Genomic DNA, 17,146 nt, shown 5'->3' with positions numbered 1-17,146 from the left:
TTTTTTTTTTTTTTTTTTTTTAAGACAGAGTCTTGCTCTGTCGCCCAGGCTGGAGTGCAACGGTGCGATCTTGGCTCTCTGCAAGCTCTGCCTCTCGAGTTCAAGCGATTCGCCCACCTTAGTCTCCTGGGTAACTGGGATTACAGGCACCCACCATCATGCCTGGCTAAGTTTTGAATTTTTGTAGAGATGGGGTTTTACCATGTTGCCCAGGCTGGTCTTGAACTCCTGACCTCAGGTAATGCACCCACCTTGGTCTCCCAAAGTGGTGGGATTACAGGTGTGAGCCACCACGCCCGGCCTAAATGCTTCATTTTGACCTGTCATTTCACTTAATTGCAAAACAGGATAAAATCTAATGTCTCCAAAAGTAACACAAAAATGATTACAAAAAAGATGTAACCATGACCCACATATCTAATTTTAAAATATCATTCCTTCTCATTACCATGTAATGTTAGCAATACCTAAATTTAGTAGTAGTACTTAATTTCACATATATACATCATAAAAAAGATAAAATAATTGCAAAAGCATGAACTAATGTGACAGAGATGTTTAGCTTTAAGAAAATTAAGTCAGCAAAGAGTTTTTACAGGTGTTCATTTATTGACTGCTGGGAATACGGCCTATTGAGAATACATGACATGCATTTGGTGGAGAAATCAACTAAATCTGAAATGAAGCCATTCAGTAAGCCTGCTGTGAGTTAATAAGGTAGCACAGACTATATCTAAGGACATGGTGGGGGCAACTCAAACAGCCACTGACAATTGTTATTAAGATTCCAGCTACAAATTCTTTTGGAACTTATTTATTTTTAATTACTCAGGAATTACCAGGAAAGAGGGAACATCAGTCTGCCTCTTTACCTTAAACTAATGCTAAGAGGGATACTGTGAATCACTAAAGAACTCTCCCCAAAATTATGCTCTTACTTCAAATCCTTTAAGGCAATTCTGTTTTTACAAATTCTTCCATATCAATTTGTATGCCTCAGAATTATAAGCAGCTATGTAGACTTAGAAAAGTTTAATAACTGATACAAAAGACTGTCATTTGATTCTAGTGCCTACTGCTGAATTATACTGTGTTCTAATAGGAGCAGATTTTTACACCATATTGCCAATTTCTTCCCCAAGATTTTGCTTTAACTCATTAATGCAATAAAATAAATCAAAGAATTCCGGGTACACTTAAAAGCACAGATAGATTAAGTTACTGGAATATCTTACACCATAATCTAAAATTGTTGAATTATATATACATATAACTTGAACAAAATGAATAACTTGAATAAAGTGAATAAAATGCTGGAATGTATCCCTAACTACAGTTTCATGCCAGGTATTTCCCCCAAACTTCATAATAGATATTTTTTCTTAAGATGATAACCTTAACTCGATGTTCAGGTGATTTGAGGTACTTTTTAACAGTAGTAGAAAGAAACACAGAAAGAGAAAACCCCAATGAAACAAAAAAAGGAAGATTCCGGCTTTTTGTTTTCTTTTTTAAAGAGCCTGTTCCTTTCACAACCTCTCCTCCACACTTCTGGAGAAATTGGTTATGGCGTGCAGCGCTGGACAAATCGAGGGTATAAGCACACGTCTCGGATGTGATACCTATTCAGAATCCATGTTAAGAATCGTTCCAAGCCCAAGCCATATCCTCCATGTGGACACGTGCCATATTTTCTCTGAAAGAAAGAAAGAAAAGAAAGAAAAGAAAGAAAAGAAAGAAAAGAAAGAAAAGAAAGAAAAGAAAGAAAGAAAGAAAGAAAGAAAGAAAGAAAGAAAGAAAGAAAGAAAGAAAGAAAGAAAAGAAAGAAAAGAAAGGAAAGAAAGAGAAGAGAAGAGAAAGAAAAGAAAAGAAAAGAAAAGAAAAGAAAAGAAAAAAGAAAAGAAAAGAAAAGAAAGAGGAGTAAATACTTAGCTAAAAATTTCATCTAAGGTAGTTAAGATTTTCCACCATGAAAGGAGTTAGCTCACTGTGGTTAAGAATTCAACTACGGCCAGATTCAGTGGCTTGTGCCTGTAATCCCAGCACTTAATCTCTATGCCTTCATGAACCATGTGTAATGAAATAATTTGGTATGAAAAATCAACCAGGGAATAAGTACCACCCTGGAAAGAAGAAATTCTTAAAAACTTTTAAAATAATCTCTCTTTATGAGAGGAAAATGAAGAAGGGTACTAGATACTGGTAGGATCAATTTTTTAAAACTCAGTTGCAATCAACAAGCCAGCCGTTAAACAGGTTTTCCAATGAAATCAACACATAACTTGGCCAAGACAAAGCTGGCAATATTTACACACCACATTATTATAACCTGGAAGCTGAACACATACAGCTCATTCAAATACCAAAGTACTACCCTGAATTCTCCCCTTTTAAAAATGTCAATATATACAGAATGATTACAGTGAAAAAAATTTTGAGTGCTTAAAAAATTGGTTTTACCTGATCTGTATACCAGTAATAGGGAGCAGGGTCAATCCCTTCCCTTTTATAACCTGCCATTATTTCTTCAGCATCGCAGGTACGCATTGAGCCTCCCACAATCTCACCAACATTGGGCATCAACACGTCGACCTTTAAATATAAGTGAAAAGAAGATACACAATTACTCTCAAGCGATCAGACACAGGACTGCTCTAGAGTTCAAATGAAAATTACGATTAAGCTCCAAGGGCTAAAGGAGGCACTATGATTACGTAATATTCAAATATTTACATTTCTCTAATTTAACCAAGCACGTCAACCTCAATCAGGGGAGGGGGAAAAACCCAACGTCTTTAAATATTGTCATTCTAGATAGAGAATGACATATTTGTCATGAGCTGTATCTGATTCCAGATGACAGTCCCCACCCCCTTAAAAAGCAAAATTATGAATACTCTTTGAAACAGAAACTGACAGATTCAGTAAGACAGGAATCCTCAGGACATCGCTGCATGTAGAAGGACTTGATCTCCACAGGAAATCGACACAGCAAGATTGGTTCATTAATGGTGTCTGTCATCAGTCTCTCAGGAGCTTCTGGGATATCCTGAGGTTAAACAAGACTTCATTAACATTTACAACTTAGATTGCAACAAGACAGAAGCAGCTCCTTCACCCTGTACCAGTCCTTCCTCCTATCAATTCAACAGAGTAGAGGAGACACACCTACCCTTAACCCATACACATTTGTGTAAAGAATAATTTCTTTCAAAAAGAAATAAACATATTCTTAAAACTCAGTTATTTAATGAAGTGTAAAAGATCTGTCTCCCTTTACAGCATATCTCAAGCACTATGCTGCTTGACGAAGGAAAATCAAAAAAACAAAAACAAAAGCCAGCCTCAAGCTGTGACTAGACACAGCTCAGTATTTTTCTCAGTGGCCCGTTTTGTCTAGCTCTGAAGCAAATGAGGTCCACTTAGTCCCATAAGGCATATGGTAATCATGAATGCTCTAGAACATCATTGATCTACACACAGAGTATATTACTAATGGCACTAATCTTTAAACTCTGTTATCTGCCCTTCTTTCCTGTTGTAATCAATCAGTTATGCCTTCAATGACAGAAAGGCACAATCATAAGACAAATAACCAATGTCAAACTGGTAAGTGTAAGCACACCTGGAATAGTTGGCCAAACAATGTTAGATGATGACTCAAGCTCATTACTTTCTCTCTCAAAACATCCTTCTGTACCACACATAAAGTTAACACATAAGTTAAAACTGAAAAGTCTTGTCCCAGTAAAAACGGATTGAGAGAACTGGAGAAGACTCATAGATTTGTTTAATGAAGAAGTGAAATGGAGGTAGCAGGTAGCAATCACCCAGCACACCTGTTTTCAAGCTCCAGGCCCTGGAGCCCTTGCATCCTTGGAGACGCCAAGAGGCAACAGGAGATGAGCAGGAGAGCTCTAGTCTCTCAGCTTGCATCTGCTTTACACAGCGGGGTTCTGCATAAGATTTAGTTAGTGGAAAACAGGTCTTATTTCATACCCCCAAAAGCCTGAGGGCCATGTATCTACTCTAGTGTCCTCATGTGTGTGGAATAGCAATGTATAGTAAATGCTGACAGGCTCCCCCTGCCATTGTCCTGGCTAGGCATTTTGCTCCTATAGTCCCCACAATCTTGCAAAATGGATGTTACTTCCAAGGTAGAGATAAGGAACCTGAGAGGGGGTCACTGGTCTTCAGTTACACAGCACAAAAGAGGTGGGAGCTAAGCCCACCTGCGGGGGCTTCTGACTCCACAGCTTGTGTTCCTTCCACTCAACTACACTATTTTACTAAGTAATACAAAATTTTGTCATTATACATTATAAACTGAATTCACAGGCTGGGCACAGTGTGGCTCACACCTATAATATCAACACTATACAGTGTGGCTCATGTCTATAATCTCAACGCTATAATCTCAACACTCAGGTGGCTGAGGTGAGAGGATTGCTTGAGGCCGGGAGTTTGAGACCAGTCCAGTCAACAAAGCAATACTTCCATCTCTTTAAAAAAGAAAAAAACTGAATTCACAGAAACAGTAAGAGTGCTTTACATAGACCTAGTATATTGTTTCTATTAATTCCTTCTAAAACCCAAAAGTAGTTAGTAGCAGCTACACACATTTCAACTCTAAAACAATTAGATGTGCAAATATTACATAAGTAATGGTTAAATGCATAGGAAAGAGGGCCTAGCATAGTGTTGAAAACTTGAACCAGATGCGGTGGCTCACGCCCGTCATCCCAACACTTTGGGAGGCCGGGGTAGGAGGACTGCTTGAGCCAAGGAGTTTGAGACCAGCCTAGGCCAACATAGGAAGATGCCATCTCTACAAATAAAAAATTAGCTGGGCATGGTGGCTCATATCTGTAATCCCAGCACTTTTGGAGGCTGATGTAGGAGGATCACTTGAACTCTGGAGTTCAAGGTTGTAGCCAGCTATGATCGCACCGATGCATTCCAGCCTGGACGACAGATGGAGACGCTGTCCCAAAGAAAGAAAATTTGCAACCCGAGTGCATGCTGGGAGAGTGGTTCTCAGGCAAAACCAAAATGCTAAGTTTATCTGGGGCACTAGGCTACCTTTTCCAAGACCTTTTCTCTTGGTTTTGCATTTTTAACCAATGGCTATCTTCTTTCTCACCTTCCACATTAAGGAGCTTTAAGTCACTGTTTTGGGGAGGGGATGAACCTCTTTTAAAAGCACAAGATACATTCTCCAGAAAAAAAAAATATATATGTATCTATATACCATCATTTTGCATGTGATTTCAAAGGCTTCACAACCTTCTAAAGCACTCCTGCCAGCCTAGAGAATAAGGAGAGTTTATAAGCTGTGGCCAAGGAAGAACAATGAAGGAAGAGGGAAGAGGCAAAGCAGGAGACGTGAAGGCATCTTAGAAACTCACACTTGGCCAGGAGCAGTGGCTCACGCCTATAATCCCAGCACTTTGGGAGGCTGAGGCGGGCGGATCACGAGGTCAAGAAATCGAGACCATACTGGCCAATATGGTGAAACCCTGTCTCTACTAAAAATAATAAAATTAGCTGGGCATGGTGGTGCGCGCCTGTAGTCCCAGCTACTCAGGAGGCTGAGGCAGGAGAATCGCTTGAATCCAGGAGGCAGAGGCTGCAGTGAGCCGAGATCATGCCACTGCATTCTAGCCTGGGCAACAAAGTGAGACTCTGTCTCAAAACAAACAAACAAAAAAAACAAAAAAAAAGAAATTCACTCACACTTACTGGACGCTACAGAACAGGCACTGTCCTAAGGCTGACTCTGTTAACTCAGTGAATCTGCAGGCAACCCCATGAAGCAGGTTCTGCTGTTACCATTTATTTGAGGACAGGCAGATGCCACCCACATTACTAGTTCATTAACCAGAAGAAGAGAACTGGAGCCCAATCCCACCTTGGAAACAATGAGAGAAAGGAATACATACTTCTCCAAATTCATAGAAAGTTCCATCTTCTTTCTTTATATCATGTTCTTTTAGCCAAATGATAGCATCTGAATAGTTCATCCGTTTGAAAGGCCGTTTGGGGGGCTGAAAGTTCTATAGAAGAAAGGAAAAATATAATGTGTATATATATAAATGTAAACATTAACACTAAAATTTCCATTAAAAAACTATTATTATAAAATATTATTATTATAAAATATTACTTCAGTTAGGGGTGGTGGCTCATGCCTGTAATCCCAGCATTTTGGGAAGCTGAGGTGGGCAGATCACTTGAGGTCAGGAGTTTGGGACCAGCCTGGCCAACATGGTAAAACCCCATCTCTACTAAAAATACAAAAATTAGCTGGGGGTAGTGGTAGGTTCCTGTAATCCCACCTACTCAGGAGGCTGAGGCAGGAGAATTGCTTGAACCTGGGAGGCAGAGGATGCAGTGAGCAGAGATCATGCCACTGTACTCCAGCCTGGGTGACAGAGCGAGACTCTGTCTCAAAAAAAAAAAAAATACATACACACACACACACACACACAAAACGTCAGACTAGAAAACTATGTAGACATTCCTAAAATACAAAACGAGTCTCTTCTTACATAACTGAAAACATTATAAAATTATTGACAATGACTAACATCAAATTCTAGTCTTCAAAATAATTAGTCACTTATTTCAGCTCACTAAGCCATCAAATCTACAAAAACTGAGGATGACGACTTCATTGTCTTCCAAAAAAGGACTGTGACTTTTCTTTTTTTTTTTTTTTTTTTTTTTGAGACGGAGTCTCGCTCTGTCGCCCGGCTGGACTGCAGTGGCCGGATCTCAGCTCACTGCAAGCTCTGCCTCCCGGGTTCACGCCATTCTCCTGCCTCAGCCTCCCGAGTAGCTGGGACTACAGGCGCCAGCCACCTCGCCCGGCTAGCTTTTGTATTTTTTAGTAGAGACGGGGTTTCACCGTGTTAGCCAGGATAGTCTCGAACTCCTGACCTCGTGATCCGCCCGTCTCGGCCTCCCAAAGTGCTGGGATTACAGGCTTGAGCCACCGCGCCCGGCCGACTGTGACTTTTTCTTTCCATAAACACTGCACCTACCGGGTTGAGCTCATACACTATGCTCCCTGCAGGTGACTTCAATATTCGATCTACCACATCACAAATCAAGTCCTCCAACCGGTTCAGGAGGTCGTCAAAGGTCAGGAAAGGACACTCGGCTTCCACGTGAGTGTACCTGAAGAACAAGACACTAGTTCAGCACTGCTTTTCTCCTGCACTGTTTTTTCCTCCAGCAAGGCTTTTAACATCGGGAAGTTGTCCATAAAATTCCAACAATGCTACCAATTCCCAGCTTTGCAAATGAGCTGTGGACTCCCCTCTTCTCCACTGAGTAGCAATTTCCTGTTTGTTCCTTCATATATAAAAGATCAAGTCAAAGTGAAAAAAGAGACCTTAGCTATGATCTAAGGTGGCAAAACTTTGTCATATGTTCTTCCGTTAACCACTTAATATATCAGTTGTTTGTTTTTTTAAACAGACATAATTTACCTACACTAAGATTTCTTCTCTAAAGATACGAACTAAAAGAAATAAAACAAAAGACAATTTCATACTCAGCCAGGTGCCTTCGTGTTCTGGACTGCTCTGCCCGGTATGACTGCGCAATACAAAAAACATCTCCCAGGGCTGGGAGGCAGGTCTCCAAGTACAACTGAGAGGATTGAGTCAAAAATGCCTCTTCTCCAAAATAGTCAAGCTTGAAGAGTGTGGCACCACCTTCTACTTGTGTTTGCACTAATGATGGAGGAGTAACCTGTTCAAATGCAAAGAAGGAGTAAATCAATGTCTATCGTGAGCACCACTATTCAAGTTTCAAAATGGCAAAAAATGTATTGTTTGCAAAAGCTGACGAACACATACTTACTTCACAGTACCCCCTATCAAAGAAGTGATCTCTAAAGCACCTGGTGACCATGGATCGCGCTTTTAGGATTTTGGACATGTTTTCTCCTCGGATCATCATGTGTCTGTTGTTGAGCTGGACGTCAACATCAGACTCCTCATTGATCAGGTTGTCAGCTCCTCCAGCAGGGGCCAACCCAATTAGCTCCCAGAAGTCACAACTCAGCTCATGGCCACCTGGAGCCTGCATTTTTAAAAAGTGGGGTCCAGAGAAAGAAGGAAAAGGAAATAAAAAATTAACAGTATTGAGGATTTTAATTTATGTCAAAGTTTTGGTAAGCGGAGATTTTTAAGAACCTCATAATTCTCAGCCTTATTTTAGTTTTATATTGATATTTTTATGAATATTCTTTCTGGATACACACTCACATACACACAAATATCTTTTTTTTGAGATGGAGTCTCACTCTGTCGCCCAGGTTGCAGTGCAGTGGCACAATCTTAGCTCACAGCAACCTCCGCCTCCCGGGTTCAAGTGATTCTCCTGCCTCAGCCTCCTGAGCAGCTGGGATTACAGGCGCCCACCACCACACCTGGCTAACTTTTGCATATTTAGTAGAGACGGGGTTTCACCGTGTTGGCAAAACTGGTCTCAATCTCCTGACCTTGTGATCTGCTCGCCTCGGCCTCCCAAAGTGCTGGGATTACAGGTGTGAGCCACCACATCCGGCCTGTGCATTTCTATTTTTAAAAGATATTTGTGGCTGGGAATGGTGGCTCACACCTGTAATCCCAGTACTTCGGGAGGTCGAGGTGGGCGGATCACGAGGTCAGGAAATCAAGACCACCCTGGCCAACATGGTGAAATCCCATCTCTACTAAAAATACAAAAAACTAGCCAGGCATGGTGGTGCACACCTGTAGTCCCAGCTACTCAAGAGGCTGAGGCAGGAGAATTGCTTGAACCCGGGAGGTGGAGGTTGCAGTGAGCCAAGACTGCGCCACTGCACTCTAGCCTGAGCGACAGAGCGAGACTCCATCTCAAAAAAAAAAAAAAAGAAAAGAAAACAAATGCACAAACTACAAAATAAATTGTAATCCCACAACCTGGAGTCCCTACTAACTACTGTTAACATGCTGATATATTTTTCCAACTTCTACTCATCTACTTTATTTTTATTTATTTATTTATTTTTTGAGATGGAGTCTCACTCTTGTTCAGGCTGGAGTGCAGTGGCACAATCTCAGCTCACTGCAACCTCTGCCTCCTGGGTTCAAGCAATTCTCATGCCTTAGCCTCCCGAGTAGCTGAGGTTTCCAGGCGCACACCACCACACCTGGCTAATTTTTTGTATTTTTAGTTGAGACAGGGTTTCGCCAAGTTGCCCAGGCTGGTCTCAAACCCCTGAGCTCAGGCAATTCACCTCCTCAACCTCCCAAAGTGCTAGGATTACAGGCATGGGCCACCACGCCCAGCCTTACTCACCTACTTTAAGTTAACGTACTTGCACATATTAACTTCTAAAATGCAAAGGTTTTATTAAAAGCTATTTATCTTTGAAACATATATATAGTAAAAATTCAAATTCTCCCTAATAATTTCATTAGAAAGCAATTCATTTTAAAAGCCACATATATGGAACATATAATTATCCTGGTGCCATAAAAACCACTTTATTTGGCCAGATGCGGCGGCTCACACCTGTAATCCCAGCACTTTGGGAGGCTGAGGTGGGTGGATCATCTGAGGTTGGGAGTTCGAGACCAGCCTGACCAAATGGAGAAATCCTGTGTCTACTAAAAATACAAAATTAGCCAGACATGGGGGTGCATGCCTGTAATCCTAGCTACTTGGGAAGCTGAGGCAGAAGAATCGCTTGAACCCAGGAGGCAGAGGTTGCAGTGAGTGGAGATCGTGCCATTGCACTCCAGCCTGGGCAACAACAGCGAAACTCTGTCTCAAAAAAAAAAAAAACAAAAAAACAAAAAAAACAGGCTCTCAAATTTTATTAAGAAATTCTCTGAAAATTTTTAGGTGGGTTGTTAAGTTTTTATTTCCATCTGGCTGAAAAGTAATTCATATATCTACAGCCCATGAGGATGATTCAGGAACTCTGTAAGGCTGGAAATCATTGTATTCTTTTTATCACGAGTTGTATAATGTACATATTTCACTGAAAAAGGCATACGGAATATGACATGTACTTCACATTTATTGTATTTATATGCTGTGATGGTTAATATTAAGTGTCAACTTGATTGGAATGAAGGATACAAAGTATTTTCTGGGTGTATCTGGGTGTTGCCAGAGAAGATGAACATTTAAGTCAGTGGTCTGGGAGAGGCAGACCCACCCACAGTGTGGGTGGGCCTCACCCAGTTGGCTACCAGCCTCACTAGAAAGAGCAGGAGGAAGAAGGTGGAAGTGTAGACCTGCTAGGTCTTCTGGCCTTCATCTTTCTTCCATGCTGGATGCTTCCTGTCATCGAACATCAGACTCCAAGTTCTCCAGCTTGTGGACTCTTGGACTTACACTAGTACTCTGCCAGGGGCTCTTGGGCCTTCGGCCACAGACTGAAGGCTGCCCTGTCCGCTTCCCTACTTTTGAGACTTTTGAACTTGGACTCAGCCACTACTGGCTTCCTTGCTCCACAGCTTGCAGATGGCCTATCGTGGGACTTCATCTTGTGATCTTCTGAGCGAATTCTCCTTAAAAACTCCCTTTCATATATACATCTATCCTACCAGCTCTGTCCCTCGGAAGAACCCTAATACATATGCCAAATGTACAACCCAAGACACTGGAAAACAAACCAATAAACAAACTATTCATTCACCCAGTGCGAAACTCAATCCACTCACCTGCTTGCCCTTTGGGGTAAGATTTAGCATTCCATACACTGCAACACTGCTCTCCGTGGACAACAGTACTCCATTGTAGCACTGACACTATAAAAAGATCAAAGCTCAACTTTAGTTATTTACATTGATTTAAAAATTCTACCATATAGAAAATCAAAGGGATTATTGACAAACAAGTTATCTGATCAAATACTAGTAAAATAAAGAGTGAGATGGCCACATATTATTAATATTAAAATATAGCTATTTTTGTGGAAGACAGAGGTTTATCTATATATACACATATACATGTAAATATAAACATATACATGTACATACACACTTTACATACATATGAATAAACAACACTGATCCACATCACTTAAAAATATCTGGACAGTTTATTTATTTATTTATAAAAATCTAGACTATTAAAGTAACATACAGGTTGGGCACAGTGACTCATGCCTGTAATCCCAACACTTTGGGAGGCTGAGGTGGGAGGCTCACTGGAGCCCAGGAGTTCAAAACCAGCCTGGACAACAAAGTGAGAGATAAATAAAAATTAGCTGGGTGTGGTGGTTCTTGCCTACAGTCCTAACTACTCGGGAGGCTGAGATGGGAGAATTGCTTGGGCCTGGGAAGTCGAGGCTGCAATGAGCTATGATGACGCCACTGTACTCTTTTTGAGAAACCCTGTGTCTCAAAACAACACACAAACAAACAAAAACCATACAGAGCCCATCTACACTATAATCACTTCTTACTGAAGTCATTAGGAAAAAATTGATGGGGAACTCTAAAAAGAAGAAGTCAGGCTGCCAACACCTGAACCCACTAGTCATAAAAAAGACAACCGGCCAGGCATAGTGGCTCACGCCTGTAATCACAGCACTTTGGGAGGCTGAGGCGGGTAGATCACCTGAGGTCAGTAGTTCAAGACCAGCATGGCCTATATGGCGAAAACCTGTCTCTACTAAAAACAAAAAAAAATAGCTGGGTGTGGTGGCATATGCCTGTAGTCCCAGCTACTCGGGAAGCTGAGGCAAGAGAATCACTTCAATCTGTGAGGCAGAGGTTGCACTAAGCTGAGATCATGCCACTGCACTCCAGCATGGGTGACAGAGCAAGAATCTGTCTCAAATAAAAAAAAAAAAAAGACAACCACACCTTACGTGCCTCTTGACGTGATGCAACTAAAAGAACGTAGCTTTGCCCAAGAAGTAGTTGTGCCAAAAAACTGAACCTAATCAGACTTAACCTCCAACCTCCAATTTATAAAAAATACAAAGACTAGAAGAATATGCTAAAGACCACCACAAGGATGCAACCAACCAAATCCAGAATGTGAGAATTTCCACAGGACAATCCACCAGGGTTTTCCCAAGAAATCTATATTAATGGGTGGGTGAGGGGCAAAAGAAAAGAGCATGCAAAGGGAGCAGCAGAGTTACAAAGAAAATTTCAAAGTCATATTACTAAATGCAGCATGTTAATCTTGTTAGAATCCTCATTCAAATCAACCAACTATAAAAAGGCAGTATGAACTGGTAAGAATCTGGATATTAGATCATATTTAGGAGTTGTATTAATTTGGTGGAGGGTGTGATAATAGTAGGTGACTATATTATCTTTCCTTCTTTCTTTTTTTTTTTTTAAGACAAGGTTTCACTCTGTTGCCTAGGCTGGAGGGTGGTGGCATTATCTTGGCTCACTGCAACCTCTGCCTCCCTGGCTCAAGCCATCCTCCCACCTCAGCCTCCTGAGTAGCTGAGACTACAGATATGCACCACCATACCTGACTAATTTTTGTATCTTTTGTAGAGACAGGATTTCACCATGTTGCCAGGCTGGTCTCAAATTCCTGGGCTCAAGCAATCTGCCCACTTCAGCCTCCCAAAGTGTTGAGATTACAGGTGTGAGCCACCATGCCCAGGCACATTATTTTTCTTAGAGATGCATAAGCATGTGTATTTAAATGATATGATGTCTGGGAGGCAATATCTTACCAGGATTAGCCATATACTGGTAGTTACAGAAGCTGGGTGATGGGCATTTGAGGATTTTTTATATGGTTCTATATTTTATTGTGCTGGAAATTTTCCACAAAAGTTTTCTTCCCCTAGCCTTATTAAGGTATAATAAAGAAATAAAAATTGCATGTTTATAGTATACAATGTGATATTTTATTGACATTCATTGTCAACAAAATAAAAATTTTAAATAAATGTATACAGATTCTAGAATTCCCAGAACAATAAAGGAATCTACTGAAAACATCTAATTTTCAGGCAAAAGTAAGAGAAAATATTTACCAACTCATCCGCCAAGACACACTGAAGATAACCCGTACCATCTCGCAACACCAGAAACATTAAATTCTTTCCTAAAAATGAGAAATAATAATTTAGGCAGACTGTTCTCAAGGCACCAAATTTTATATATATATATATATATATATAATTTTAAAGATAGGGTCTCACTTGGTCACTCAGGCTAGAGTGCAGTGGCACAATCACAGCTCACAGCAGCCTCCTGGGCTCCAGCAAACCTCTCACCTTACCCTCCTAGATAGCTGGGACTACAGGCACATGCCACCACACCTGGCTAATTATTTCGTAGTGATAGGGGTCTCACTGTGTTGCCCAGACTGGTCTCAAGCTCCTGGACTCAAGCAGTCCTCCTACCTCAGGCTCCCAAAGTGCTGAGATTACAGGTGTGAGCCATTGCACCCAGCCATGACTTAATCGTATCCAAAGGAAACTCCAAGGTTAAACACTGAAGTTCAGACCTCCCACATGGCTCCCTGACCATGAAGTACCCACTGGTCATACCACTACTCAGTATCTGTAAAATATTTTATTTTCAATGTATTGGACTTTCAAATCCTACATGATCCCCAAGATACACACAACCAGGTGAAAGCAAGACAGAAGGCAACATGAGTTAAGGCATTACGCCTTATCCACCTTTGAATCCCCTGCAATGTCTGGTGTAGTACTGTGCACTCAGTGGGTGATGCATAAATGTTCTTGAACAAAATCACTTTTTCTTATTTATGTCCCAAAGGTTCATTACTGAAATCCACTTAAAACATTTATTTGTATTTTTTGTCCCCTCCTTGCCGCTTTTTTTTTCAGATGGAGTTTCGCTTTTGTTGCCCAGGCTGGAGTACAATGGCATGATCTCGGCTCACTGCAACTTCCGCCTCCCAGGTTCAAGTGCTTCTCCTGCCTCAGCCTCTCGAGTAGCTGGGATTACAGGTGCCCACAACCACACCCGGCTAATTTTTGTATTTTTAGTAGAGACAAGGTTTCACCATGTTGACCAGGCTGGTCTTGAGCTCCTGACCTCAGGCGATCCACCCACCTTGGCCTCCCAAAGTAGTGGAATTACAGGTATGAGTCACCGCACCTGGCCCATCCCACTTTTTAATGAAAGATTTGCTAAACCCTTATAATAAATAGTAAAACAATAATGTTTATATATTATAAAATATATAACAAAAAGAGAAAGAGGAAACAAAATGTCAGAACCAAGGGAGAATGCAAATACACTGTTTTTAAGAGTCAAAACTATGGCCAAGTTTTGGCCATATGACTCAGATGTAAACTTCCTATATGTCACACCCCTTGGTTTTCCCTAAGTAATTAAAACTGGTCTCAAACTCCTGACCTCAGGTGATCTGCCCACCTCAGCCTCCCAAAGTGCTGGGATTATAGGCTTGAGTCACCACGCCCAGCCAGATTTCCAGTAGTTCTTATTGCTGATGAATTTTTCTATTATTTCCTTAGTGATGGAGCTGGTGTTTTTTGGCTACATTCACCAGCCCCTTCCTCTACTCATCTCCTTTCTCGCTCTCTTGCTCAGGCTGGAGTGCAGTGGTGCAGTTTCTGCTCACTGCAACCTCTGCCTCCTGGGCTCAAGCGATCCTCCCAATTTGACAAATACTTGACAAATATTTACTGGACACGTCTTCATCACTGAGTGATGCTACAGTGTTTAACTGTTTAACTGTTAAAATAGCATTTAAAAATTTTTATATTTTCAATAGTCATTTTAAACAAGAACAAATTTAAGATATAAATCACTCTATCCTTTAAAGCCAGGTGAGGTGCTATGTGCCTGTAATCCCAGCTGCTCAGGCTGAGGCAGCAGGATGGCTGGGGGGAGTTCTAGCCAGTATACCAAAAAAAAAAAAAAAGAAGGGCCGGGCGTAATGGCTCATACCTGTAATCTCAGCACTTTGGGAGGCCAAGACGGTGGATCACATGAGGCCAGGAGTTCCAGACCAGACTGGCCAACATGGTGAAACACTGTCTCTACTAAAATTACAAAAATCAGCCAGGTGTGGTGGCAGGTACCTGTAATCTCAGCTACTCAGGAGGCTGAGGCAGGAGAATTGCTTGAATCTGAGAGGCGGACGTTGCAGTGAGCCAAGATAGCACAACTGTACTCCAGCCTGGGCAACAAAGTGAGACTCTGTCTCAAAAAAAAGGGAGAAAAAACCCCCTGCATATCTTTGTTTTTCTTCATCTAAGGCCAGGGATATTTAAAAATTAGAAAGAAGGAAAAGCTTTGCCATTTACCTTGCCTACGCAGCCTGTGGACCCAGCCAAACACCTTTACTCTTTGGCCTCTATATCCTTCTAATGCACTAATCTTCACCTGTCAAATTGAAATAAGTAACATTTGTTCAATAATGTCATTTATACACACCAACTTTTTCACTAATATTAGACAGACGGTAGTAAAGTGTTAAAAATCACAAATGGTTCAAAACCGGAGACAGACCCTCTACTGCAGGCCAGAACCAAACTCATTTCACTGTATTGGAGTGGTTTAAAACAAACAAAAAAAAAACTCAAGTCTTCTTTCTTAGGGTAAAACTGGTAATGAGAAACACCCAGAAGCATTTCAGATATTGCTAGATGAAATTAATTAATAAATGAATTCATTTGTCATAAGTGGAGCACTTGCGTCCCACAATAGCAACAATCCCAGTCCACACACAGCCTTTTCCGTGACCCCACAGTTCTTCAATACCTTCCAGAACCTGGTATCTAAAAAGGCTCTTTTATTTGGGGGATGAAGGAGAAAGGAGATGAGTAGAGGAACGGGTTGGTGAACGTAGCCAAAAAACCCCAGTTCCATCAATAAGGAAATAATACAAAAATTCATCAGCAGTAAGAACTACTGGAAATCTGGCTGGGCGTGGTGGCTCAAGCCTGTAATCCCAGCACTTTGGGAGGCTGAGGTGGGCAGATCACCTGACGTCAGGAGTTTGAGACCAGTCTGGCCAACATGGTGAAACCCCATCTCTACTAAAAATATAAAAATTAGTCAGGCATGGTGGCGGGCACCTGTAATCCCAGCTATTTGGGAGTCTGAGACAGGACGATCACTTGAATCTGGGAGTTGGAGGTTGCAATGAGCTGACATCTCCCCACTGCACTCCAGCCCAGGTGACAACAGCGAAACTCTGTCTCATAAATAAACAAATAATAAAATAAGAACTACTAGAAATCAAACCATTTTCATTCATAGTCCAGCAATCTATTTGGGATCCAGAAAGAACAGAAGGAAGAACAGTGAACCTAATTTCACAGTTCACAAACTTTTATTCCATTTAAATAAACATGAAAATCATGGATTTCAACCTCTTCATTTTATAAGCAAACTGACTACTAGAGAGGGTTAAATCACTTGACCAACATCATGAAGCGCAATCAGGCCTGGGTCCCCTATCTGCTGGCATTCAGTTGGGACAGAATTCATTCAACATGCATTTTCTCAACTGTGTAATAAAATGAACCCCTAAAGAACTAGCCTCATAACTCTAAAACATTATTTCTCTATGTCCCTTCTGAAAGGAAGTAGGCCAGGCATGGTGGCTCACGCCTGAATTCCCAGCACTTTGGGAAGCTGAGGTGAGAGGATCCCTTGAGCCCAGGAGTTTGAAACCAGCCTGGGCAATATGGGAGACTGTTTCTACAAAAATTAAAAAGAAAGAAAAGTTAGCCAGGTGTGGTGGTGTATGCCTGTGGTCCCCGCTACTTGGGAGGCTCGCTTGAGCCCAGGAGGCAGAGGTTGCAGTGAGCAGAAACTGCACCACTGTATTCCAGCCTGAGCAACAGACCGAGATTCCGTCTCAAAATAAATAAATTAAAATTTAAAATTAAGAAATAAAAAATAGGCCGGGCGCGGTGGCTCAAGCTTGTAATCCCAGCACTTTGGGAGGCCGAGACGGGCGGATCATGAGGTCAGGAGATCGAGACCATCCTGGCTAATACGGTGAAACCCCGTCTCTACTAAAAAATACAAAAAACTAGCCGGGCGACGAGGCGGGCGCCTGTAGTCCCAGCTACTCGGGAGGCTGAGACAGGAGAATGGCGTGAACCCGGGAGGCGGAGCTTGCAGTGAGCTGAGAGCCGGCCACTGCACTCCAGCCTGGG

General features: G+C 41.6%; 1 protein-coding gene across 2 annotated transcripts in view; it reads right to left on the bottom strand.

The window, feature by feature from the left end:
- Positions 1-586: 586 nt before the first annotated feature.
- Positions 587-17,146, bottom strand: part of NARS1 (asparaginyl-tRNA synthetase 1) — a 23,364-nt gene continuing 6,804 nt past the window's right edge. For both annotated transcript variants that reach the window (XM_017890460.1, XM_017890459.1), the window contains exons 5-14: positions 15,281-15,359; positions 13,007-13,077; positions 10,713-10,799; positions 7,873-8,094; positions 7,562-7,761; positions 7,047-7,182; positions 5,943-6,056; positions 2,918-3,049; positions 2,461-2,592; positions 587-1,696 (exon numbers count right to left, since the gene is read on the bottom strand). In XM_017890460.1, the coding sequence (XP_017745949.1) occupies positions 1,565-1,696; positions 2,461-2,592; positions 2,918-3,049; positions 5,943-6,056; positions 7,047-7,182; positions 7,562-7,761; positions 7,873-8,094; positions 10,713-10,799; positions 13,007-13,077; positions 15,281-15,359 (1,305 nt within the window). In that variant the 3' untranslated portion in view covers positions 587-1,564. The remainder of the gene's footprint in view (positions 1,697-2,460; positions 2,593-2,917; positions 3,050-5,942; positions 6,057-7,046; positions 7,183-7,561; positions 7,762-7,872; positions 8,095-10,712; positions 10,800-13,006; positions 13,078-15,280; positions 15,360-17,146) is intronic.

Source organism: Rhinopithecus bieti, unplaced genomic scaffold (genome assembly GCF_001698545.2).
Source record: "Rhinopithecus bieti isolate Rb0 unplaced genomic scaffold, ASM169854v2 scaffold_17861, whole genome shotgun sequence".
Taxonomy (NCBI): Eukaryota; Metazoa; Chordata; class Mammalia; order Primates; family Cercopithecidae; genus Rhinopithecus; species Rhinopithecus bieti.
This window is presented reverse-complemented; position numbering and strand designations above follow the sequence as displayed.